Here is a 26,042-nt window from a genome sequence, read left to right on the forward strand (position 1 = left end):
TCCGTTCTTTGACTATATAAATAAGAGGTCCGACTGTATCACGTGTTACGTTGGCAGCACTTGATTTTCGCACCTCTATCACGATTGGTATTGTTCGGACGTTTATTATAATTTTGATTTTGAAAGTAAACAGCGATTTAAAGTCCGTTGGTTAAATTTACAAACGAAACGTCTGGTTTCGTTTTACGCCCTGTGAGTTGTAAAATGTGTATAAGTACGCTATATTATTTTAATTGAATAATTAAAATTAAATAAAAGTAATTATTAAGAACACCAGATCAGTTTAAAGTAAGTTTAATCTTCAAAAACGAAGATCCTTGAACTTGTGCTGTTTTATTGTGTTCATGTATATGTAGCGTTTCCGTATAATTTAGACACAAACATTTATTTGAAACTATAATTTGTTTATAATTCTGGATATGTACTTATAAATTTTTCTGTAAATGAATTTTAGATACACTTATTTTTCGTTTATTATATTATAAACCAGAAGGTTTTTTTGTTATTGTCAACTTGTTTTTTTTTCTTGCAAGAGAGAAGTAGAAGTTTCTCACAACGGGCGTTGGCAATCTATTTAGACACATAATGGGCAATTATATAACCAAATTGTTATTTCACACTAATGAAAACCAAAAAGAAAGCAATGAGCAAGTTAAGCAACAAGTGGCTACAGATAATAGTACGTGCACACCATTATCTGAGAAAAAGATGTTATGTGATCCACGTTCCGTTTCAGCAGAAATATCAAGAACTCCCATTGAGGTACAATTCCAGTAGAAATTTTTTTATGTATTATATATTCATACAATTTTATGTTGTACTGTATATATATAATTTTATATAAAAACATACTAATAATTTATTTTATGATTATATAGCAGTTAGCTACACAAGATAGTATGTGCACACCAAAACTTTCTGATAAAACAGTGCTGTGTGATCCACGTTCAATTTCAGCAGGAATTGCAAGAACCCCTATTGAGGTAAAACACTAGTAAGAGTTTGATTATATATATGTATGTGTGAAGACAATTATTATGCATTATATATTTAATTTTATGTTTTAAAAACAATATGTTTATATAACAGGCAGTTATGCAAGAGAACAGTACATTACCTGCAAAAAGGGTGCTATGTGATCCACGTTCAATTTCAATAGGAATTTTAAGAACTCCAATTGAGGTAAATTTCTAGAGATAATATGATAAGAGAAAAACTTTTATATATTATATATTATATCTATACAGTTTTGATGTTCTAAAAGAAATATCTAATTAATTATCTTAATATTTAAATAGGTGGAGTGCACTCCAACTATAGTAGTTAAAAGAGCACCTAGTGCAATTCCAGAGTATTTACAAACAAAGAAATATCTCGAAACTGACATGGACGTAGTGATGCCACCTCTAACACCGAAAAAACGTTTTGTACCCAAACGTTTAGATAGTGGTCAGGGATCAGAATCAGTATGTGTTAGTTATATTTATATTTAATATATCTGTTTTTTTCCCTATATATTCTGGATGAAATTGTAGCGTATAATTAGACTTTTCAAATTTTAAACAATATTTGTATACTTGATAATATCTATAAATTTAATTTTTAATATGCAAAGCAAATATTTTATTTATATTGTGTGTAAATAAATTGTTAGTTTTACAAGAAAACTGATGAACCTGATTACTTTTCAGGATGAAAAACTATTCTTAATGTATTTCTGTTATAGGATGGAACACAAGGTTATTTAACGCCAATTATTAATGAAAAAAAGCGTCCAAAATCTATTACACCAATTGATAAGGAACGTTACACAATTTTGGGATTAGATCCTAGATCTCCAGCTGCAGATTTTGATAGAACACCTATTTTAATGCCGAAATCCATTGCATTAATAAAGGCGCGCCAGGAAGCTTTGAGTCGCAGGGACAGTTACGAATCAGAAATTTACAATCCAACAAATTCACACCGAGAAATTAGTACATCAGTTAATATTCCAAAAATACAATTGTTATCCGATACTTCGGAAATTCCGAAAACGTTAGATATGGAGGAACAGTGTGAATCACATGTATTCTGCACCTCTCAACAATCTGATTCTGATTCAAGTGTTATTGAAAGCGAGGAGGAAATTACAATTATTAAGAACCCAAAATGTAAAAATGAGACGGAAAAATCGTTGATATCAGGCAAACAGACAGTTGCAACCGATGAGAAAAAAAATGAAGATACAACCAAAGATAATTGCAAAGATATTGAACATGATATGAAAACGATGCATATAAAGGATGACAGTATTGAAGTATGGTATGATTCAATATCATCAGAGGAGAATATTACAGGTAAGGAGGAGGAGAAAAACATTGTAGAAACGTTACCTAAAAAGAAAACTGCTAAAGAAGATATAATTATAATGTTTGATGACTGTACCACAACTAGTACTTTACCAAAACCGATAAAAATAGAAGAAGATTGTCAGAAAAAGGGAGATATTGGAGGAAGAAAAAAGAAGACCAAAATAGATGCTACACCTATATCAAATGAAAAAAAGATTTTCAGTCTTGAGACCAAAATCTCTGGAACTGAAACGCTTAAGGTAATTTATGATATCATGAAATCATATATATGTGTATAAGTTATGTTTACAAATACTAATAAATAGTTCCTTCCTTTAGAATCGAACACCTTTTGGCAATCGGTCTAATAATGATCCAGTACAAATCATAAACTCACCGCAACACTTATCAAGAAACAAGACTGTGTGTACTAAAACACAGCAAGAGAATACACCACCATGTAAGATGAACAATGCAAAGACTAAAAATGGACGTCATTGGGATCCAAATACTACAGTTTTTATTTAAGTGATAGAGATAAAATGACATTTAAGTCAGTCCTAATTTATTTTTAAATAAAAAAAATAGAATAGGAAAAAAACAATAATTAAACTTGTTTTAAATGTTCTTTTTTTTAAATTATCACAATTGCAAGTTAAAATAGGTTTTATATACATTCATTTTGAGAAATAAATTATGTAACTATAAAATATAAAAATTTGCATACTAAATTTATATTTATTATAATTCAGTTTTTTAAACATTAATTTAAGTGTCATGTTTCTGCATCGCTGCACGAATTTGAGATTTCGCCGCTTGAATTGAATATTGAAGATCTTTGCTGGATTGTATTAAATGCGTTACACTGAAAATATACATTTGAAAATCAGATTAAAATAATATAAGATTTAAGATGATATACATAGAACAAAAAATTTATAATGTACAAAACATATAGAATATCTCAAGAAAGTAGCGCCACGTTACTTTATAGTGTGAAAATGTCAGTTAAAATAAATTTGTACTTGTATTTTAAAAAGAAAATTTGAGATATCCTATATACAAATATATTGGAGATATATATACTTTGGATCTTTTATAACTATCTTCTTTTTTGTAATATCAGGCTTTTCCAATAACTTCACGGTAATTCCGCTTTCTACTTTTTTTACATTACAAAACACATTTGTTTTCTCAACGGAATTTGATTTCGCGATATTTCTGGTATCTATCAACCGCGGGCGAACAATTTTAACTTTCGTATAGTTATCGATATATTGGCCTTTGTAATTTTTCCTCTTTTGCATGTTTAATTTTGGATTTCTGTTTGGCTGCTGAATCCCTGTCTGTATCACTGCTTCAGTCGGTTGATATGGTGCTGGTAATGATTCTGATCCAGATGCGATGCTGTTATTACAATTCCAGTTTATCGGTAAATGAGGTTCAGATACAGGTCGTGGATCTATGTTCTGAGGTATTCCGTTACAAATAGATGACAATGTTTCTCCAGGATAGCAATGTTTGAGTCGTTCTTTAGTAAGGGGCAAAGCAGGATTTTTCTTTCTTCTATGATACTGTTCTCTGTAATCAATATTTAATATTAATTTGAGACTATGCATGTTATAACACATTCATATAATTTTTAAAATAATACTTATCCACTACTTCTAAAATAATACTTATAAATAATATACTTATTACATTAAAAAATTTACATGATATTTACTGTATATTATTATATATTATTTTTATTGTTTTTATTATTATTATTATTATGTACATGTAATATTATTTAAAAAAAAACATACTTTGGAACGAATTTTGCTGGTTTTGTTAAGTCCTGCTGATTCCTTTTTATCTGTATTGCTACCTCTTTACGGCGTTGTATAAGTTTTGCCCTTGTTTCTGCCACAGTTTCTAGCTCAGGGACATAAAAAACATGCAGAACTCCTCCAAAATAATTTTTATTATCAAGCAATCGTTTTGCTACCCTGTGTAGAGAATAATTCGGTTAAAAATACTGATTCCAATAGTGATTTGCTAATACTGTTTTATTGATAGAGGAATATATACCTTGCACTTTGAATACGTGCGTAATGTACATGATACGTTTCTGTAAATTCCTCTGAAGGATATTCAGTCACCAATTGAATTGCTTTCACATTTCCAAAAGGATAAACAAGCTTCCTCACTTCTTCCCCCAATTGTACTTTTGGTACTCCACATATTAGCAAATGCTGCGATTCATCGTTAATTGTGTAAACCTGTTACACAGAGCTACTACGTCAAGGAAATATTGCGAACAACACATATAACTGTTTATTAATATAATTTTTGGAAGTTCTCATTCATATATAATTTAAAGTATTCAAAATTACTACACATATATATAATGTATATATCAACATAATATGCTTGAATTGATATGTAAATTGCTGAAAAAGTATATTTATTGTATGTTTCCTATCAATTTATATCAAACACAGCAAAAAAAAATATATATATATATATATTAATTACTTCATTTTTAAACAAAATTCTTTTATTCGTACAACATTACGTATATATATAGTATGCGTTGTACTAATAAAAGAAATTTGTCTGTTTAAAAATGAAGTAATTATTATTGCAATAGCACACAAATACACACAATTACTATAGATAAATTAGATAATTTTATATAATATTAATATAGTTAATTTACTACCTTCTTAATCTAATAATCTCTTTTTTAATCTAATATAGTACAAAATAAAGGATTAATTCTAACGAGGCGAATAGAATAGAAATTTGAGATTTTTAGATTAGGATACGTGTCCCCAACGCTACCTTGACTGCTGTCAATCTTTTTCCTTGTCTGTAAAGCGGTCGGGTTTGACACAATTTTTGTTGCACGTGATGTGGCATGTGCGTAATCATAGCTTTTTTTTCTTCCTCTGCCATAATGTGAAACACTATGTATCCTTTCAACACTTTCTCGTTTAATAATGAAGATGACAAGTCTAAAAAAAAGGATTAAATACAAATGAAAGTGACATTAAATATTAATACATTAAATTAATGACAATATAACAATACAATCGACAAGATTTTATTCTTGTAAAACTTAATATATTCGAGGTTAAAAATTTACACCTGTCGACAAGATGTATAACTTTAAACGGAAATGTCTCGTTCTTCAAGGCAAAAAATATGATTGTGCGAGGTGCAAAAGAATCACATCGCGTTGAAGACACCTTCGGATTTGACGAGCCGACCGAAGGTACCCGGCTTTGGCATTGTTTCAGGTTAGGTTACAGTTTCACTTCTCCACACCAACGCGACGCACTTGCCGGACCTGCGATTGTTATTATATAAATATAATCAAAGTCGTAGCAAAGCGTCAGCGAGAAAGATTCATAGCTTGCACACTCTAGCGATCATATAATAAACCAAGTGCGTCCAACAGAAGAATTGCGTAGGAACTTCCGGCTCAAACCGGAAGTAAAGGCATTCCTGACATACGTATGTATATACATACATACATACGCTTTCAAGTAGAGTCCCTGATGTTGCTCTCTCTTTCTAGACAGGTCACGTGACCCAAGAACAACAGTCGCGCTCGTTCCAGTTCAATGTTTCAACGCGACACGTACAGATGGCTCGCTGAGCGCGAGCTTTTTCCGCGGGGCAAGTTTCGCATCTTGGTCACGCCGGCGGAAGTGGTGGCCGAAGTCGGACGTCGGACGGATGTCGTCGCCCAAGAGAGGGAGGAAGAGAGAGCGAGAGAGTAATGGCGTTCGCGGCGGGCACACATTCTCGCAGTTCGTCTGTTACACGCTGTTGACTGGATGCCGAGTGGAAGTTAGACTTGGTCTCTTGGCTCCGTTGACTCGTCTCGTCTCACCGAGTGCTCGCCCACTCTCTCCGGATCGGGCTCAAACACGTTGAACGGTTCGCGAGCGACGCCCGAGAAGCCGTCCCTCGGACACGGAAAGTTTCGCGGAAGCGTGGCGGCCGAGCTGGTGGTTGTGTACGTTCCCATTCCGCGTCGCGTGAACGGAAGGAACTCCCGAGGTTTACTTGTCTTAACACGATTATCCGATTATATCGAGTCCTGATGAGATAGCCAAGGAACTGAGTATCCCCGGAATCTCACGCGTGCGTCTTCATCGTTCGCGAATTGTGTACTTTTCGTCAGTCCAACGTGTTTTGTGGAGCATCGTGACGTGTACGTGTTTTCTTCAACTACCTACTATCCAATATGATAATTCGATTAATGACTTTTTATTAAAAAAAAATATCAAGTTAGATTTTTATTAAAGAATGTATGTATATTTTTTTATAATCGATAATCGAAATAGATATTTTTTCCTTTTTATAATGGAGTCAGGGTGGCTCTTGGAAGAATGATATAAAATTGATATTCTTTTTTTCTCTTCATAAATTATACATTAAAAATGATAATTGACAATTAATTTAGATTAGAGAAACTTTAATGTAGCAAAAAAGTCAGGGTGACTCTTGGAAGAATGATATAAAATTGATATTCTTTTTTCTCTTCATAAATTATATATTAAAAATGATAATTGACAATTAAATTAGATTAGAGAAACTTTAATGTAGCAAAAAAGTCATATTATATCACAGAAAAGATTTTATTAATGAAATATAGTGTACGATTATGTCAATTTCAATTAGTGTTACTTTATTGCTTGTTATGCAAATTTTTAAATAGTACAATAATTGAATTTATAATTATATATAATTAAATATAAGCTGAGCAATTGATTGTGCTTATGCGACTATAAAAGATGTTGCTTTAGAATGTTTATTATCGTAATGAATTGTAAGAAGATTCATGACATACTTTATATTCAGAATAATAAAAAAAAATATTTTTTATGTTTTTTACAGGCTTTATTGCAAGAATGGATTTGTCACTTTAATGCCGTAATGTTATTACAGGCATAAAACATGCCTGATCCTTGTTTATACAAGGTGGACAAAGTTTGATCGAAATTATTTTGTACCTGCGTGTACGCATCCTTTCATCATGTCAGCGAATACTCAGTTTGCAAATCCGCCCCCGGCTGTAAGCTTACCGAATATGTCGGTACCGCCGCCTACAGCTCCGAACTTATCGGCGCCACCACCAAACTTAACTACGATAAACACATCGGGTACCTATCAACACCGCTATCCGAATCATAGGGAGGGCAGTCGTGGTTTCTTCAAGCCATTTAGACCTTATCACGCTCCCAAAGTCGTTACTGGGGGACAAGATACTCTGCAAGATGAATTTGATGGAAAGAGGCTTAGGAAATCCGTAATGCGAAAGACTGTCGATTACAACTCTGCTATCATCAAAAGTTTAGAAGTAAATACACGCATATATCTTGTAAATTTGAATAAATTAATAAACAAGGCTCCATAAAAAATTAAAGATAGTAAAAGTGCGGTACCAAGGCGTAAATGAGTCGAATATGTAAATTTGTCCAAATTATTTTCTCAAACATATATTTAAATTCTTGAATTTCTACAGAATCGCGTATGGCAGCGGGACTACAGAGATCGTCGGGCGCTTCAACCAGATGTGATATACTATCCTGATTTACTCCCTCCACCAAGTTACATTGACAATCCAATAAATGCAGTTACCACGAGGTTCGTAAAAACGGCTACCAATAAAATGCGTTGTCCAATTTTTTGTATGGCCTGGACACCAGAGGGTAGACGTCTTGTAACTGGTGCTTCGAGCGGAGAATTCACATTATGGAATGGCCTTACATTCAATTTTGAAACTATTCTACAGGTATATTATATATATATATATATATACATACATACATACATATATGTATATATGTACACATTAGAGAGATACAATTTTTAACTGCTAGAGTTATAAGAAAAATTAAATATATTTAAAATATATAAATTTATATATATATTTTATATCAAAACATTCCACGAGAGATAGAATTTTTCAAATTTGATCCCATGTTTCTAGAATATTTCACAAGATATAGAAAATGTCAATTTTATTTTAAAGATGAATATAATAGTGAAACTGAAATAAATTGAATATAACTTCTAGTGTTGCTAAATAATCATATATTCTGTATTTATATTTATATGACTTTTAGATAAAATTTTTAGTGAGATATCACACTTTAATGTGAAAAATTAATTCCTTTGTTTAGGCTCATGACAGCCCAGTAAGGACAATGGTATGGTCGCACAATGAGAGCTGGATGGTAACAGGGGACCATGCAGGCTACGTGAAATATTGGCAGAGCAACATGAACAACGTCAAGATGTTTCAAGCGCACAAAGAAGCGATTAGAGGACTCAGGTATATCATCCACCACACTAGTCCTTACGTCTCTTGCGCCACTGTTGTCGATGATCCGTCCATCCTTGCTGTAGTTAGGACATTGGACGTGACTCTTATTCTCTTATTCCTTTTCTGGTTTTGTGCCATTTCTGGCAGAGTAATAGTAATTCTTGTATGGGTACACAGGTGATTTTTAACACGTTTTTATCTCATTGGATAGATACATGAAATATAACGTTCGCGCATCATGAAACACGTGGAATGAACCATATTCGTGAAAAATGCTATTTGTTAAACGTTTTGATCAGATTAAACGTAAAAGAAATTTCGATATCTTAATATCTTTTGCCGAATTAAGAGGAGGAATTTTCAAAGTCTAAAGAGTTAAACTCTAATCTTTTCTTTTCTTCTACTTTTTTTTTTTTTTTTTTTTTTTTTTTTTTTAATACTCGATCGTAATAAAAAATGTTTCCATTATACTGTAGCAATCATATCATTTAAGCGCTACGGTTTAAGAATAAATTTTCAATAAATTTTGCAGAACTTAATAAGTAAATATTCATATCGCGATGTAGAAATTGATAACACAAGAGGACAATGTAAATTTTTTTTGCGTATATTATATTGCGCGTATCGACATATAATTTATGATTTGTATCTGTAGAGTCTTAGGGACCTAAACTTCGATTTGTTATTCCACATAGTATCGATAGTGCGCTTATCGCATATTGAGAAGTGGCACGTAAATTTTAATTAAGTTATCATATAATGCTATTAGGTCCTTGCGGCTCTCGTTTTAAGGACTTTATATGACTAGATTATTTATTCGGCAAAGATGTATGCTTTAGAATAACAAATAAAAGAGAAATATATGGCAATACCTAGTCGAGATTCCTATATAATGATAAATAAAAAATAAAATATCCTCTGTGTCTCCTTCTTTATATCGTTTAAGTTTTAATAAAGTTAAATAAAGACATCACATTATTATTGCATGGCTATGAAAATAAAATATTTTATCTTTCGTTTTGTGTCACTTGTGCCCTTTCGCAGACGAAAGAGAGAGAGAGAGAGAGAGAGAGAGAGAGCGAGAGAGGGAGAGAGAGAGCGTAACAGAGACAAATGATAAGATGACATGATTCATGTACACTTCGGACATTTTTTTGTGCAATAAATGTTAAATTTTGAAAAAAAATATTTCTCTTAATACATCGCTCGGTGGTCATGTGGCATCAAAGGATATAATATTCAGTTTCATCAAAATGAAACTGTGTTCGCACGCATTGCCCGACACACAAAACAATGGGATCTTATTTGAGTGCCAGATATGACTGTCGCGGATGTTTTTTTGTTTATTTAAAAAAATATGTATTTATACATATAAAAAAAACGTTCCTTTTATTATACTGATCTCTGTCTATTCCTCGATGGCGCATTCGTAAGATTCGGCTATGTGTCCTCTATTTACATACGTTCCAAGTTATTTCAGGCCAATATATAGTTCACTTATATCTGTGTACTGCTCTTGTGTGTACACACTTGCTCGCATTTCTTTTTTCTGCTTCTTCACGCGTACAATGCTTTCGATATCAGCAAACAACAAACATGGAGAATCATCAAATGGCAGCTATTTTATCCATTATGAAAAATAACAGCTTGATATGTATTTAATATTATCTAAGATAGATAATATTATCTATATAGATATTCCCTTCTCCTAAAATGTCATATTAAAATACATGTAATTTCTATCACACACACGCATTTCTATTAATGCATTAATCTACATTTATATATAACGTCATTAATCTCTCGCAAATTATCCATATATCACACAATATATATTTAAGATTTATTAATTAATATAAATTAAAAATGAAAATAAATCGATTATACTAGAATACGTTTTTTCTGTAGATATTTCCAGGAAAAAAAATGTAATTTGAATTATTTTTCATGAACATTACACACACATACATATATCGACGTTGCATGTGGTAATAATAATATATACATGGACGAATCAGTAATAAATATACAGTTGTATGTTTGACTTTTAAGTGATCAATTTACTAGAGGCACTTTAGTAAGTTATGTTGTAACAATGTCTGTAAAATATGTATCATATATATGTTTTTGTTCTTATATCTATCTTTTTTACTATACGTGAAAATTACTTTGTCTATCTTATTTATTAATTTTTTTTCTTTGTCATACAGAACTAAGTACTTCAAAAAATTCTATAAAGTAAGAGTTTTAATAAAAATTTTTAAATCAATAACTATATTTCATTATCTTAGCTATATTTTAGAATATATTAAATTACTATCTTACTCTCTCAGACTGATTGCGAATTTTTCAATGTGTTACAATTAATTTGGTAATTACTTTTTCCGACGTTCATCGTATATTGTTTAATCAATTGTTCGAATTTATTTATAATTCTACGTCATGAATATATTGGCAAATCTATAAAAGAATCTATAAATTAACATATATTTTTTTTGTAATATATACAATAATGCATTCAATATCGATAGTTCAAATGTAACTTGTTTCTTTTTTTTTTTGGGCGAGTAGTTTCAGCCCAACAGATCACAAGTTGGCGACCTGCAGTGATGATGGTACTGTCAGAATTTGGGACTTTCTTCGCTGTCACGAGGAACGAATTCTCAGAGGTATATAACTCTCTTTCGTTTATCTATATTAATATATTACATAGAATAGATCAATTTTTTTTATTTATTCAATTACTTCAATTTTTTTCTGACGCACACTTTTTATTTTTTGTAGTTTATTATTATATGTTATATATTATTAGTATATATTATATATTATTTTTAATGTAAATATTACATATTACTATTTTTAATACGCATGTATCTCTCTTCTTATATATTTTTTACTTTTTCAAGAATTTTAATATATAAAAAAATGATAAATTATATTTAAAGTCATAATGTCTTTATTCTTTTCTTTATGTCGCTCTATCTTTAGCAAATTAAAAGTCCAACATATTCTATATAACGTTCTTCTCCATAGGTCATGGTGCAGACGTTAAATGCGTCCATTGGCATCCACAAAAAAGTCTAGTCATTTCTGGCAGCAAAGACAATCAACAACCGGTGAAACTATGGGATCCGAAGACTGGACAGTCCCTGGCGACTCTGCATGCGCACAAGTCGACCGTGATGGATGTAAAGTGGAACGAGAATGGTAACTGGTTGGTGACTGCATCCAGGGATCATCTATTAAAATTATTCGATCTGAGAAATCTTAGCCAAGAGGTTCAAACGTTCCGCGGTCATAAAAAAGAAGCGTCTAGCGTTGCTTGGCATCCGAGCCACGAAGGTCTTTTTTGTAGCGGTGGTAGCGACGGTGCGATACTCTTTTGGCACGTGGGGTACGTATACTTTTACCAGGGTGATCATCACCCTCGATTGCTCGAAGTTAAATTTGTCTAATTTTTAAATTGAATTTTTTCAGAGCGGATAAAGAAGTAGGAGCGATAGAACAGGCGCATGATAGCATAGTATGGACATTGGCTTGGCATCCGCTGGGACATATTCTGTGTTCCGGCAGCAACGATCACACGTCCAAGTTTTGGACGCGTAATAGACCGGGAGATCTGATGAGAGACAAATACAATCTCAATACGTTACCGGCAGGAGCGGCTGGCATTGACGATCACGAAATTGGTATTAAAAATATTTTATTTCAAAATATTTTAAATATATATATATGACATAAAGTTTGTAAAATTAAAATATCTTAATTGCTTTTTGTCCCTTTTAGCCGATGAAGCAGCAGTGATACCTGGTATGGGACCGGAGGACAGAATCAACGCCGATAGTGAATCCGAGGACAAGAGCGGCGGAATTCCGGGTCTAGACTTGGATCATGCCGTGGACGAGGGCAAGAAGTTTGCCAACAAGAAAGTTCCATATAGCAAACCGATACCGCGAAACTTCCAAGCTCAGTGGAATGAAATGGAGGCTGAAGATATGGAGCAGGTCGAAGCGCTTAACGCGTTTGTTAATCAATTAATTGAGACTACGCCGGGTGCCGTACCGTTGAACGAAGTCACACCTAATGCTATTATACTGTACGGAAAAATGATTCCTGTGGAAGGTGAGTATTATATAGCGTACACGTATATGTGTGTAGAAAAATGCATGTAAAGCATGTAAAAACATAATTTTACGCACTGTTTATTAATTTATTAATTTATCACGTGTTTTTTTTTAGCGGATTCGAAATTGGCGGAGGCAATTAGTAAAGGAACCGAAGCTATAAACAAATTAGTATTCTCCGGTGATATAGAGGAGTTACGAGATGTGGTAGGTCCACCTGATAATATGGACGAGGCCGAAGAGTACTTGCAAGACGACGGCGAGATCGACTACTCCAAAGTACCGGACATAGATCTACCGCCACCTTTACCTAGCTCAAAATTCGCACAAAATCCCGAGCTACTAAAGACGCTGAATCGCGGCGGCAAACGTAAGTTTGATCAGCTGATCGGTTGGAGCGATGGCGGAGCCAGTGACCGTACGTCCAAGATCCATCAACCGGTTTTTGGTGGTATTCCGATTACGGAAGACTCGCAGTCCAGCGATACGGATTTAAGATTCGGTAAATCCAACACCACGGAAGTCAACTCCTTCCAGGATGAGGACCACAGGAGAGGCGGGGATTCCGCGAGGAATAGCAATCGCGGCGACGAAGATCTGAGGTTCGGCAGACCCGGTTCGCATAATGAGTATGAGTTGTCACGCACCAACAGTTTCGCGGACAAAGATTTCCGCAACATCAGTTTTCCACCTAAGAAGCTGTTAGACGTGGATGATATATACGACGAGCGAGATCGCGACGGCGGTCGCTGGACTGATGAGGAGAAGAACGACGGTCCGCGTAAACCGGATGGCACATATGCCAGCTTTAGTGACAAACGCGATAACGGTCTAGCGACGATGGGCCCGGGCGGCATAGGCAATAGCATACACGGCCACATAGCCGGTTTGCCGCATCTACAGACGAATCACCACAATATGCAAAATATCAATCCCAATATGCCGCCACCGATACCGAGTCTAGTGCCACATCCTGGAATGGCGCAACATCCAGGAATGCAAGGCAAGCCGCCGCATCCTGGTTTGGATGGCCCGATACCACCGCATATGATGCCGCATCATCCAAACATGCACCATCCGGGCTTTGGGCCTAACGGACCGCCGCCCGGTGGTTTTGGGCCTAGTTTTCGACCGCCACCGAATGGTAATTTCGGACCAAATCACTTCAGGCCGAGTCCGATGCCACCATTTGGACCAAATCATCAAGGTCCACCGCCACCATTCGGCAACAGTTTCCAGGGGCCGCCCAATGCCTTCCGTGGGCCCAATGCCGGTCCGATGAACTTTGACCGGCCGGGCTTCGGGCCCAACTTTCGCGGCCAAAATCCACAGGCTCAGTTAAATAACTTTAACTCTAATTTCGGCAACTTTGGTAAAAACGGGCCTAATCGCGGGATGAACCGCGGTGGCGACAACATGGGCAGAAGCGGCTACAGTAATCGTGGTAGAGGACGCGACAACGATCAGTCGAGAGGAGGAAGAGGAAGAGACAATTATTAAAAAGGCTTCTTTGAACAATTATATCAGTGACACATATAAGTGTATTATGTGAACTGCATTTATATGCTTCACCATACTTACAAGAGGTCAACGGTGATTTATTGTCAGTGTGTAAAATATATATATCGTGTCGAAAGTCAGCGTCCATGAGAATTACAATTGAATTTTTGCGAGCTCTTGTGTGAATCGCATGTGAAAAGAACAATATTCATATATATAATGTATATATATATATATTTATATGAATATATATATATATATATATTCATATATATATATATATACATACATATATATATATATATATATATATATATATATATATATATATATATATACACATATATATATATATATATAAATATATATAAGTGGACTATGTAACATGTATATTTTTACGATTTGCCCAAAAAGAACGTAATAACGATCGGACGACGTTTGGCCGATTGCACTCAATACGATTTGTTAAAATGAACCTTTTTTCCCTCGGAAAAAAGATAATGAATTGCCAGTTTCGACTTTAATTATTCCGGATTCAATCGATCCGGATTGACTGTGCGGTGCGAATCTGCCATGAATGATTTCTTCGAAATAGGCAAAAAATTGTAATATAATATGCATTATAGAGGGATCGAATGGAACACACGAATAGATTATTTCGATAGAAACTGTTCACAAGCTGCCTTGTGAGAGGAATTTTTATTCCGCCTTTGTGGAGCTCGATAAATGCATGCTGATCGCATGATCCCGATAGGAGCATGAATGAGTACGATTGAGATTCCGCGTCCTTTTGTTTGTCCGAGAATGTGAGAGAGAGAGAGAGAAAGAGAGAGAGAGAGAGAGAGAGAGTGCCGGAACAGTCTATCTATTATTAATAAAACGAAATAACATACAACATTCTGTTTGTATACATTTTTATTTCGCGTGTACGATATGTATTGATTTTCTCTGATCTCCTGTATGATATGAGATTATAATATAATAGTCCAGCGAATACTGGAATCATATGATGAATTGCAAAAAAAAATAATGTTTTACGCATACTAATATTTGAAGACGACGAGATTTTATTGCAGAGATTAAAATTGTATCCGCATATCATTATAACTTTTAGAAATCTCAGCTTTTAATCAGATTTAATTCACTTTGAATTACGTTATCACGTTTTGACAATTGATGAATTGTAACGCCATTGTTTCAAGGGAAATAATCTATCTTGCGTTATTTAATTCGACAATAAATTGCTTTCATTTTTTAATAACTCGTGTTCAAACAAGAAAGAGAGAGAGATAGTTTTGATTTTTTCTCTGGATGAAAATTTCCCGTTTTTTTTTTTTTTTTACTTGTTGCTATTTAAAAGATTAGGCGAGTTTTTAATTCATCAATTGATCAATCGCTTGACGCGCAAATGCAGCACGTGTTGTATTTACGCGTCATGCAATTCATATCAGTCGATGAATTAAAAAACTCGCCCTTTATTCTTCGTAGCTGCTATTTTTTTCTCCAGTACTTGAATATGTATACTGATCTCATTTTTATTTTTGTAGAAAGAATAACGTAGCGCATCTATATACGTATGTTGAAAAGAATTGATTTTAAGTCTATTCTTGTTTCGCTTCCTGCGATTTCGAATTTTTTTTCTTTCTCTCGAACAAATTTTATTTCGAATGAAGAAAATTTTAGAAATGTAAACAAAACTAATTTGTTTACAATCTTTAGAAATAAACGAGACAAATATATATTTTACGGATTTTGGAGAGAGAGAGAGAGAGAGAGAGAGAGAGAGAGAAAGCGAAGTAACCGAATACAAAAAACGTCAGTGACACGTGACAACACGAATAGACTTATCATTGGTGTCCGGAGTAGGTTATGTCTTTTTCAGACAAACGTTTGTATCAGCTGTTATTTTTGCGTGAGATAAATTGTATAATTATCTGAAAATCATGGGTAAAAAGGATAAAGGAGGAAGTAGCAATTTAGGAAAAGCATTAATTAGAGATCGATTCGGATCTGCAAGAACAAGGAAGAGTGAATCGTCTATGGTAAGATAATTGATTTTACTTTTATTTAACCTCTTCATCGTCGAGTACGTCTTTGTTGGCAAATATAATAAGATTACTAAAACTAATATTTCAGAAAAATTTCACGCAATACGATGCAACTTGACAATTCTGTCCTTTTATTTATATTTTTAATCGGAAACTGACACACTGATAAACTGTTTGGTTAACCTGTCATTCATGTTAATTTGTTGATAATTTATTGATAATTATATTATTTATAGCTTTTTCTTATCGATATAATTATATTATTTATAGTTTCTTTTTATAGCTTCACACCTCAGAGATCAATGATGGTTACGATTGGGGTCGGCTTAATCTGCAGTCAGTTACGGAGGAGAGCTCGTTTCAAAATTTCTTGTCAATCGCCGAACTAGCGGGAACCGAGTTCAATGCGGAGAAATTAAATATTAAATTCGTGAATCCTCACAGTCATGGTTTGCTTTCAAAAGACGTAATGAAAACAGTACTGGAAAAACAGGAAGAAAATAAAGACTCGGTCAAGATACCAAGGAGGCCGAAATGGGACAGTTCTATAAGCGCTCACGAGTTACAGACACGCGAGAAAGAGGCGTTCCTGGAGTGGCGGCGTCATTTGGCCGCGTTGCAAGAAGTGAAGGGCTTGATGTTGACACCTTACGAGAAGAATTTAGAGTTCTGGCGACAGTTGTGGCGGGTGGTAGAGCGCAGCGATGTGGTTGTACAAATTGTGGACGCGCGCAATCCGCTTCTCTTTCGCTGCGAGGACTTGGAGCGTTACGTTAAGGAGATTGATCCCAACAAATTGAATATGATTCTCCTTAATAAAGCAGATTTCTTAACGGATGAGCAGAGACAAGCGTGGGCCAAATATTTTACAGATCTAAATATACAGGTAGCTTTTTTTTCCGCTACATTAGCGGCGGAAAGGCAGGTAATTCAAGAAGAGAATGAAGATGAAGCGAGATCGACTGATAAGGATGACGAGTATCATTCCAGTGACGAGAAGAACAGTGAAGATGAATGGAACTCGGAATTTGCCTCGGAATCGGAATATGAAAGTGCCGAGGATTATGTCGTCGATACATGCCCTGTATCTGAAACAGAAGTCAATAATAGCGAACAACAAATGGAAGCTCAACAACGTAGCGATTTGGAGAATTTAAAAATCTCTGCGACAGATTCAGAAACGAAGAAAATAATCAATTCGTCGAAATTATTGAACAGGGATGATCTTATGAAATTATTTAAAACGATCTACGACGGTGATAAAACGTATACGAAGGGAGTAACGACAATTGGCTTGGTGGGATATCCGAACGTCGGCAAGAGTTCCACCATCAATGCCTTGCTCATGGATAAGAAGGTTTCTGTGTCAGCCACACCAGGCAAGACTAAACATTTTCAGACGTTATATCTGAACAAGGATCTGCTGTTGTGCGATTGTCCGGGCTTGGTGATGCCGAGTTTTATTTGCACGAAAGCGGAGATGATCCTGAATGGTATACTTCCTATCGATCAGATGCGGGACCACCTGCCGGCAATTACCTTACTGGCCACGTTGATACCCAAGCATGTTTTGGAGGATCTGTACGGCTTTATGTTGCCTGTTCCAACAGAAGAAGAGGATCCAGATCGCGCACTAACCGCGGAGGAGCTTTTAAACGCGCATGGTTGTACGTAATCATTGTATAAATCTCGTGAAAATATTATTACACTACAAAAGATTGAAGAAAATTATGTTCAATTAATTTTATACATTTATATATTACATAGTATATATGTATATTCTTTTTTTTTTACATATTAATATCAAATATGATACATATATTACTATTATAAATCCTACTTTTGTTTGCAGACAACAGAGGTTTCATGACGCAGAACGGCCAGCCGGATAATCCGCGTTCGGCGAGATACCTTTTAAAGGATTTTGTTAACGGCAAATTGTTGTACTGTGTCGCACCGCCGACACTCGAGCAAAAAAATTTTCATGTGTTCCCACAGCGACGTCGAAATTTGTCCGCAAACAGGCACATACCGCCCCGAACAGCTCGTGTAAATCAAGGATGCGGAGTAACGGTCAATAATTTGGATCGAAAGTTTTTCCAGGACACACACGTGAAGGGACGCCGTGGACCTGTACTACAACACTCTATAGGGTAATGTCAAAATGTTTGTTTTATTTGTAAAGTCGCTCGTGTATATATAATTGATTGCGATAATAGCGTCATAATTTATAAGATCGATCAATGCGGGGCATCTAAATTCAATATCCGAATGAAACTCGTACACGATTGAGATACAATATATACAATTGTCGGAACGTTGTTTTTTTATGTGTATTTCTCATATACAAAATTTAATCGGTATAATTTTTCAGGCACGCGGGATCAACGGTCAGTTTAACAGAATCGACTGACGATCAGTCTGATAAAGTGAAGAAACCATGGAAGATGATTAATAAACATGTCAATAAGAATAAACGTGAGAAAACCCGAAGGTTATACGCTCACCTCGATCAACATTGAGTGTGAAAAGTATCACACTGATCTATGCATTTCTCGGAATCTATTATTCTTTGTAATGCTAAACTTAACATCTGTACAATTGTTTTGTTATGTAACGGGCATGCAAATGTATACACACGTCACAGGCTTGTATCCACGTGCAATCGTGCAGTCGTGTACGATATGCGTACGTGTATGTATTTGTAAATACGTTTGAAATTAAGTATTTTATATTTTATACTTTCTCATTTTTTCCCCTCTCCCTCTTTCTCTCTATAGCCAATACCTTTTCATTTTTTATGTCTTCAAATTTCGATATCATTCTACAAACCCCGATTAATCGTAATGTAATGCTAATTTGACGATATTCTTGGATATCGTAATTTTGACAATATAATTTCGCGAGAATAATCGTTTGTTAAGTAGGAAGCACAGACGGAATCCTCCGTTCGCGAATTAGAATTCAATCCACACGAACCAGTGGATTAATATATATACGCGATATATATATATTTAAGTGTTATACACATAATTTAATTTCTCTTATAATTAAGCTTGAGGTTCGATGAACACCAGGTTTCTGATGATTTTCGTGGCGGTAATGGACTTTCAGTAGAACAGCACGGTGTGCAATATTGTCCTCGCGAATTTGGACTCAAATTCGTGGAGTAATTCGTCTATGTCATTATCTAAGTCTTCACTATTCGCCAACTGAAACACACGAAAATGTATGATTGAAGAGAAAATTTTCAAACGCATGGTAAAGTATATGATAGAAGCAATACCACTGTCACTAGCTCGCATATAAGAAACGATCCTACTGTGGCTTCTTCATGGTTATCCTGAATATCGATATTGATTAAATGCACCGGTTGATTATCTTCTTTAGTCCTAATTTCCATGCATTCTATTACTTGATCGTACACACGTTCTTCGCATGAAATTAAAATATCGAACTTATCCTTGGACAATTGAAACCGTTCTGGTCTAGGTTTTATCCTACGATTCCGATCTAGCATGTGCAATAAACCATTTTGTGTATAACTATGCTAATTGTTAAGGAATGCTATTTTCTGACAACTAAATTATTATCAAACTGTATAAAATTTGTGCAAAAGTAATTCAAAAGAATTACTATTAGTTACTTTAAGTCACAAGCTTCTCTTATTTGTAGAAAATTACATAATAGAAAAAAAATGTATATATATTTATAAATTATATTTAAATAAAGTCATATACTAGAGTAGATTAATCTCAATTAACAGTTTAATAGCAATAAATTACAGAAATAACAAAATATATTTATATTACGTATAATGTGAGAAATATCAAGAGATCTTACTTATTGACTTTTGCAAAGGATACTATTGCTTGTCTTTCATTAAAAGATCATTGTAGATCTCATCGTACGAAGTACCAAAATCATAGATATTAGGACGATCCGGTGCAGTTCCAGGCAGTTTGACTTTATCACCAGTCCCAAACGATTTCACATTAAATCCCTTTTTGCTAAAATACACAATCACATTCTTAAATAATATTCTATTTATCACAGAAAGTAAACTTTGCGCTTAATCCATTAAGGCCTGTGATTCACAGAAATACGTCAGAGGTGAATATTTTTAAAATCTTGCAAAAAATTCTCTTCCTTTTACAGACAAGGAGAGTATCGCCACACGACTCTTCTAAATTTTAAATATCCGGTGAATGAATGGTTTTTAATGGATTAAACGTTGCTTCGATGAAGGGAACGCATTACCTTAGGAAAGCGTGCGCCTCCATGCTCCTGTTCATATTACTGGAACATATTACAGCTACGCTGATGGAATTCGGCGCCGGCATCCTCTCGCGCGTTCTATCGACCGTGAATGAGCCGTGATAGAAATACCGTATTGTCTCGTAAGCCAAAGATACTGTCACGCTTGAAGGTTACGGTCCGCAAGGTTACGAGAAATGCATTTGCTATGGAAAATATACACGAATTCTGACGTGTATCTTCCTCTCTTTCTCTCGATACGCGCGTGTAATATTTTTGTTTTTTTTTTTTTTTTTCCCGTAATCTGAGCGTAATGTAAGTGCAACGCGATCCGGTCAAATGTTAGGTATAATCGTCTCCGTAAAGGCCATACGAAATTTTCCTGACGGATAGCGTATACTTGTACGGGGAGAGAGAGAGAGAGAGAGACACGTCGGTATTTCAGGAATCTCTATGTTCTACCGTCGGTAAAAAAGCGTCCACCATTCTTTAGCGACATCTGTGAGCGGCAAGATACATTGATCGAAGAACATTATCGACAATACGTCGGGAAGAAATATGGCGAGAGGAGTTCAAGAGACGAGATATATCGCGTTCCCTCTTCTGCGGCAATTTTACACAGACTTTCAACAGGTGAGAGACAAAGCCAAGCTTCAGGAAATATAGTTTAATGGCAAAACTATCCAAGTATTGTGGCGAAAGTAGCTTATTCGTACTTGAACGTTTAACTGTCTTAGTGAAAGATTGCTTTGCAAAATCCGTGCATCTCTCGGCGAGCGTTCAGATAATCAATAAATCTTGCGCATAAATCGATGAATTTGATGGGAAAGCTTAGGTGAAGGAGGCGTAAAAATTGCGAGAGAGAATATTTATTATTTTATTATTTTATGCGCAAGGCCTCTGTCATAATACATAAGAGGTAACTACGATTCTGAAATGTATTTTGAATGTTTTCAGAGATAGAGACGACGACGGTTCTAACGTCACCGATATTTCAAACATCACGTGACCTTTCGTTCAAACCGCTCCGACTTCGAGAGGTGCGCGGATCGAATGTTCTATTCAACACGATTTCTTCGACGTGTGCCGCCTTTGTATGCACGTGCGAACATTTCCTTGAAAAGTGCTTCGTTTTATCGCGTATCCATATAATCGCATCAGCTCGTCCATCATATCGCCGACAATCGTCGCTGGAATAGGCGTCCACGAGTCCTTCGTTCCGGTGAGTAAAGTTGACGCACGTCGTTTACTTAGCTTATAAATTATACATATCCGTGAGCTTTGCTCCTCCACGACACGGCTCTAACAGAAAATTTCAGTCTCCGGGGACTCGGCGAAAGATAATCGAACCGATATATCCATTTTCCAAATGAATACAATACGTCGTAAATAAAAAACAGGCGAGATAGATGCATGGTGTAAAGAATACAGAAAGTATTCTTTCCACCATGGATAGATGTATCCCAGGTAGCAGGCACATCTCGAATTCGAATCTCAATTCTTAATTTTCTCAAATCTCAAGGATACGTTCGGAAATCTTACGCGTGAGATAAAGTAATTTAACTGATCTTACTGAATTAGGTCAGAGTAATTTTTGTCCTGATTTAGTCAATTAAAAGCTACTGTAGCTGACAAGTACGAACGCACCCCAAGAGCCTAATCAGACACGTGACAAGGAGTTAATATTCGAAACTTTTATTCGGTGAAAATTTGGATTGATTTTTACAATTATTACAATAGCCTCGTTTTTTGCTGTTTTGTATAGACCAGAGTATGTAATTTAAGTATAAAGTATAAAGCTACATATATAGAAAGAATAAATAAAATACCGAATTTAATTTCACTGTGAAAGGAATATATAAAAAGCGTGATGTGCGTAAAATATGGACGAAAATGCAATGAATCTAATTGAATCAATCTACTACCCAGATAGCAAGCACACGATATTTTGACATTAAAATATAGTCAGTTCGAATCAAATATGACACGTGATGTAATGACGTAAAAATGACGTAAAAATGACGGACTAATGTCACAGACCGATGACGACATTTAAGACGTTAAAAAGACGTGACTTTATGACCATTTTAGACCTATTAGTGACGTTTGAATGACATATTTTATTATGAATCTTTTCCTCTAGCGTGAACTCGTGAAAAGTTCATTCACAAATATTGAATCCGTTAATGAAACTTTTCACGCTAGAGGAAAAGATTCATGATCAAATGTCATGAGTCATGATCAAGTCCAGGTTATAGAGGAAATTCATGTTAGAGTTCTGAGATATAGAGAATTGTGACTATCAAAATTATACATAAAATTGTTTTAATAATTTGAGATACATATTATAAAAAATTAAATTAGTTTTTAGTTAAATAATAGTAATACTTAGGCAATTTATGATATTTAAGAATCACAATATTATGACGTTTTTTTACAACATCATTAAGACCTCACAAAAAATACAAAATAAAATAAAATAAAATAAAATAGTTTTCGACGTCAAAATGACATGTGCTTGCTACCTGGGACGTTTGAATCGAGAGGGGAAATATATCGGGTCGTCATTTCGCGAAATTGCCTATCGTCGGAGGGATTAATTTGTATAATCTTTTTTTTCTTTACAAATCCGCGATTCTTGCCGTTTTCACAAATCGCATGCGAAATTCGCGCCCGCGCTTCAACGAATCGAAGCGGGAATTAAAGAGGGTCGTCATTAAATTGCATAACACGGGTTCTCTTGCAAAATCGCGAGATAATGATTAGGCGCCGCCGTATACCTTGGCCGGCAATAAGTCGGCGCGACTCGACCAAGATTGCGTGCCTCCGAGGGGCCCCCGAATTAAGGCGGGACCCCGGGCCCCTTCAATTTCGCGCTCGATGATTCCACCGCGAGATACTATGTCGCGATCCTTCGAATGGATTCGGTTCGCGTTTAAAGCAAGTTGCAATCGGGATGCGCGAAGGAGCTAAGATCGCGTAATAACACGATTACACGGACTGTCCCATTTCTGCCCGTTTATTATTTTTCGACAGCTGATTTGCAGTCGATTCCTCCGCAGTGAAAATGTCGAGGCAATTTTCGAGCAATGTCGAGCACTGTCGAGTAATTAGCGATTGAAAATGAGGGACGAATTGAAAGAGCTTCAGAAAAGAAAATGGACAGATGAAAGAAATCACATTTTTCAATTTACATTTTGATTGAATTTTATTTTAGTAAAATTGTTATTCAAAACCTTATTAGAGAAATTTATAAATATTGTAATGATATTGTTTATTTTAAATTAGTAGAAGAAAAATCATTATTTACGATGATTTAAGATCATTACTTAATGTGGCAAAAATGGGACATTTTATGTTAACGCAATTTAATGGTCAATTGATCATTATTTTCGCGTTTTATTTTTTTCTTTCTATGAAATACCTATTACGTTTGAATTTATACAATTTGTATGCAATTCTCGAAACATGTCGTAAGTGGATTTGCTATTTTTATAATACATGTTGAGTTTTTCTAATTTTAAAATTTTAATATTTTACTCATTTTTACATAAAATACTGCATAAAAGTAATAGAAAGACTTGTATCATAAGTCTAATGTTTTTTTTATCAATTATTGGTACATTTCGTGAACACATTCTTACACACACATAAAGAGTCGCAAGCGTATACATTATATACCCGAAAAAAAAAAATTTAATTATGAAAGAAAATTATAACATGGGAAACTGAAATTTATTGTATATCAACTCGATACTCTCGGCTTCTCTTATATCGTGTCTTGTGATTTGACGTGCAATTGCGGATTGGTGCTCGAACACTTATCGGCGGTGTTGTTAAAATTAACGCTCCGGCAAGTAGTTTGAGCTACTTGCGCCTTGTGTAGCCGCTTGTTCGTTCCACGAATCGTCGATGGGTGCACGTGCACCGCATGTTGCACGGACAAACGGATCAACGGATATTGACGAAACCAATTTAGATCCACGGCTCTCTCTCTCTCTCTCTCTCTCTCTCTCTCTCTGTATAGCCTATAATAGCGCGCGTTATGCGCGCTTCGTTGCATCCCGTATGGCGATTGCTTCATCAGTCCACTTAGATGAAAATATTTTAAATGATTGCAACGTCGTGCGCGATCGACTTTTCAAATACGGATGCGATATGGCTCATTTGTCTTTATGTCGGATTACATATAAGTAGTTGCAACGCACATGATTTCAGAAATTACAATATATATATGTTTGTTCGCATCTTTTTATTTCGAGGACTTAAGAAAGAGAGAATAATTCCTATAATATTTTCGATTGATAATTTCGATCGTAATTTTTACGAAATTTAAGAAAAACTAGCAAACAGTGCGCGCTTTTTTATCTGGGTTTAATTTTTTTACTTTATTAAATAACAAAAGAAAAAATTCATATATTTATAAAATTGTTTATTTTATATGTGTAATTTTATATAAATTTCAATTAATGTGAAATGGCATTATATTGCATTATAATAATATTGAAATTGGATGATTTTTTACTAAAATATTCTATTTTAATTTTATTATTGACCTCGGCTCTCTCGAATTAGTACGAATCTCGCTTCTGAAAAGAATAATTCCCCTCAAGTATATGCGTGATAATATATCTCTCCATTCAGCCGATATAGCGAGAATGCAAAAATAAATTGTGAAAGAAGAATCGCTGTGTATTGACTGGCGCACAATCGATCTTTCGTCTTACACCATAGTCGTAAATTATGTTCTACGTGCTCAATACCGAAAAACGATTTTTAGCCGGATACGGTTTAACTCATGGATATTAATGACGCGGCTTTCGTGACCATGAGACTCCACGTTCCGAATAATATTTGACGGTTGTCATATGCATAAATTAGCAGCCAAAAGTCATCCTTACGCGATGCAACGTTGATTAAATTATCTCTCTTTCTCTCTCTCTCTTTCTCTCTCTCTCTTTCTCTCTCTCTCTCTTATCCCTCCTCCTTGACGCTTCGGGTTATGTATGCGTTCCGCGTCCCGAATATCAATGTCACGTTCTACGCTGGCAAATCGCACCTATTTGTCTCCCTCTTGTCGCGCTCTTTGCTCCACAGTCGCCAAACCCACGGGAATAACTGCGATATATCGGTCACGTAACATCAAAGTCAAGCAGCATGAGTGGAGATAAAATTGAATTAGACGTTGACGATTATTTTATATCTTGCGATTAAAACTTCGACTTTTAAAATACTTAAAAAGAAATAGAGGCAGCCTTTGTGTTCTATAGTTATTCATTTATATGCTAATGAAAAAAATCTGACATAATTTATTGAATATTTTCAGACATATTCGAGTATATTTTTGACATTTGACATTTTTGACAATTAACATTTTCTTTACAATCCCGAGAGGAGTCGCGAATTTTAATATAAATGATATGATTCTTAATAAAGATATTTCTCTTCAGTC

At 34.9% G+C, this 26,042-nt stretch overlaps 5 protein-coding genes across 8 annotated transcripts; 3 read left to right on the top strand and 2 right to left on the bottom strand.

Annotated features, from left to right (window-relative positions):
* Positions 1-59: 59 nt before the first annotated feature.
* LOC140670866 (uncharacterized) lies at positions 60-3,063 on the top strand. Of its 3 annotated transcripts, none has more exons than XM_072901654.1 (7): positions 60-192; positions 534-762; positions 879-983; positions 1,090-1,182; positions 1,299-1,466; positions 1,727-2,593; positions 2,673-3,063. In XM_072901654.1, exons 2-7 carry the CDS (start codon positions 586-588, stop codon positions 2,859-2,861), a joined length of 1,599 nt encoding a protein of 532 aa, XP_072757755.1. In that variant the 5' UTR covers positions 60-192; positions 534-585; the 3' UTR covers positions 2,862-3,063. The 3 variants fall into 3 exon arrangements, with proteins under 3 accessions (XP_072757755.1, XP_072757756.1, XP_072757754.1); XM_072901655.1 differs by having other exon boundaries at positions 79-288; positions 882-983; XM_072901653.1 differs by having other exon boundaries at positions 81-288.
* LOC140670867 (uncharacterized) lies at positions 3,060-5,799 on the bottom strand. Its single transcript, XM_072901656.1, has 6 exons — positions 5,469-5,799; positions 5,163-5,335; positions 4,407-4,597; positions 4,142-4,324; positions 3,420-3,914; positions 3,060-3,198 (listed from the first exon to the last, which is right to left on the bottom strand). The coding sequence occupies exons 2-6, from the start codon at positions 5,274-5,276 to the stop codon at positions 3,102-3,104; spliced, it is 1,080 nt and encodes a 359-aa protein (XP_072757757.1). The 5' UTR covers positions 5,277-5,335; positions 5,469-5,799; the 3' UTR covers positions 3,060-3,101.
* Positions 5,800-6,069: 270 nt separating this feature from the next.
* On the top strand, positions 6,070-15,547 carry Wdr33 (WD repeat domain 33). 2 transcript variants are annotated; one of them, XM_072901649.1, is made up of 9 exons: positions 6,070-6,543; positions 7,230-7,692; positions 7,858-8,127; positions 8,519-8,670; positions 11,233-11,330; positions 11,695-12,055; positions 12,139-12,350; positions 12,448-12,783; positions 12,901-15,547. In XM_072901649.1, exons 2-9 carry the CDS (start codon positions 7,369-7,371, stop codon positions 14,283-14,285), a joined length of 3,138 nt encoding a protein of 1,045 aa, XP_072757750.1. In that variant the 5' UTR covers positions 6,070-6,543; positions 7,230-7,368; the 3' UTR covers positions 14,286-15,547. The 2 variants fall into 2 exon arrangements, with proteins under 2 accessions (XP_072757750.1, XP_072757751.1); XM_072901650.1 differs by lacking the exons at positions 6,070-6,543; positions 7,230-7,692 and having other exon boundaries at positions 7,858-7,979.
* A 538-nt stretch (positions 15,548-16,085) lies between these two features.
* On the top strand, positions 16,086-19,072 carry Ns3 (nucleostemin 3). Its single transcript, XM_072902151.1, has 4 exons — positions 16,086-16,327; positions 16,617-18,000; positions 18,186-18,486; positions 18,708-19,072. The coding sequence occupies exons 1-4, from the start codon at positions 16,229-16,231 to the stop codon at positions 18,853-18,855; spliced, it is 1,932 nt and encodes a 643-aa protein (XP_072758252.1). The 5' UTR covers positions 16,086-16,228; the 3' UTR covers positions 18,856-19,072.
* Ssu72 (Ssu72 CTD phosphatase) lies at positions 18,488-20,949 on the bottom strand. The gene is made up of 4 exons (XM_072902152.1): positions 20,594-20,949; positions 20,200-20,343; positions 19,620-19,878; positions 18,488-19,545 (listed from the first exon to the last, which is right to left on the bottom strand). Exons 1-4 carry the CDS (start codon positions 20,674-20,676, stop codon positions 19,444-19,446), a joined length of 588 nt encoding a protein of 195 aa, XP_072758253.1. The 5' UTR covers positions 20,677-20,949; the 3' UTR covers positions 18,488-19,443.
* Positions 20,950-26,042: the final 5,093 nt, after the last annotated feature.

The sequence above is a fragment of the Anoplolepis gracilipes genome, chromosome 11 (assembly GCF_047496725.1).
Source record: "Anoplolepis gracilipes chromosome 11, ASM4749672v1, whole genome shotgun sequence".
Lineage (NCBI taxonomy): Eukaryota > Metazoa > Arthropoda > Insecta > Hymenoptera > Formicidae > Anoplolepis > Anoplolepis gracilipes.

What these genes read in the sequence shown, in the direction of transcription:
- Ns3 (XM_072902151.1), top strand. Translation starts at nt 16,229, where the DNA reads ATGGGTAAAAAGGATAAAGGAGGAAGTAGCAATTTAGGAAAAGCATTA. An exon ending in GGAAGAGTGAATCGTCTATG is followed by an intron (nt 16,328 to 16,616) that starts GTAAGATAATTG and finishes TTCTTTTTATAG; the next exon opens with CTTCACACCTCAGAGATCAA. An exon ending in GCTTTTAAACGCGCATGGTT is followed by an intron (nt 18,001 to 18,185) that starts GTACGTAATCAT and finishes TTTTGTTTGCAG; the next exon opens with ACAACAGAGGTTTCATGACG.
- Ssu72 (XM_072902152.1), bottom strand. Translation starts at nt 20,676, where the DNA reads ATGCCGGCGCCGAATTCCATCAGCGTAGCTGTAATATGTTCCAGTAAT. An exon ending in GAGGCGCACGCTTTCCTAAG is followed by an intron (nt 20,344 to 20,593) that starts GTAATGCGTTCC and finishes TGTGTATTTTAG; the next exon opens with CAAAAAGGGATTTAATGTGA. An exon ending in TTAATGAAAGACAAGCAATA is followed by an intron (nt 19,879 to 20,199) that starts GTATCCTTTGCA and finishes CAATTAGCATAG; the next exon opens with TTATACACAAAATGGTTTAT.
- LOC140670866 (XM_072901654.1), top strand. Translation starts at nt 586, where the DNA reads ATGGGCAATTATATAACCAAATTGTTATTTCACACTAATGAAAACCAA. An exon ending in TTGCAAGAACCCCTATTGAG is followed by an intron (nt 984 to 1,089) that starts GTAAAACACTAG and finishes TTTATATAACAG; the next exon opens with GCAGTTATGCAAGAGAACAG. An exon ending in GTGGTCAGGGATCAGAATCA is followed by an intron (nt 1,467 to 1,726) that starts GTATGTGTTAGT and finishes TTTCTGTTATAG; the next exon opens with GATGGAACACAAGGTTATTT.
- Wdr33 (XM_072901649.1), top strand. Translation starts at nt 7,369, where the DNA reads ATGTCAGCGAATACTCAGTTTGCAAATCCGCCCCCGGCTGTAAGCTTA. An exon ending in ATACTCTTTTGGCACGTGGG is followed by an intron (nt 12,056 to 12,138) that starts GTACGTATACTT and finishes GAATTTTTTCAG; the next exon opens with AGCGGATAAAGAAGTAGGAG. An exon ending in CATTGACGATCACGAAATTG is followed by an intron (nt 12,351 to 12,447) that starts GTATTAAAAATA and finishes TGTCCCTTTTAG; the next exon opens with CCGATGAAGCAGCAGTGATA.
- LOC140670867 (XM_072901656.1), bottom strand. Translation starts at nt 5,276, where the DNA reads ATGGCAGAGGAAGAAAAAAAAGCTATGATTACGCACATGCCACATCAC. An exon ending in AAAGATTGACAGCAGTCAAG is followed by an intron (nt 4,598 to 5,162) that starts GTAGCGTTGGGG and finishes TCTGTGTAACAG; the next exon opens with GTTTACACAATTAACGATGA. An exon ending in ATAGTTATAAAAGATCCAAA is followed by an intron (nt 3,199 to 3,419) that starts GTATATATATCT and finishes GTATATTTTCAG; the next exon opens with TGTAACGCATTTAATACAAT.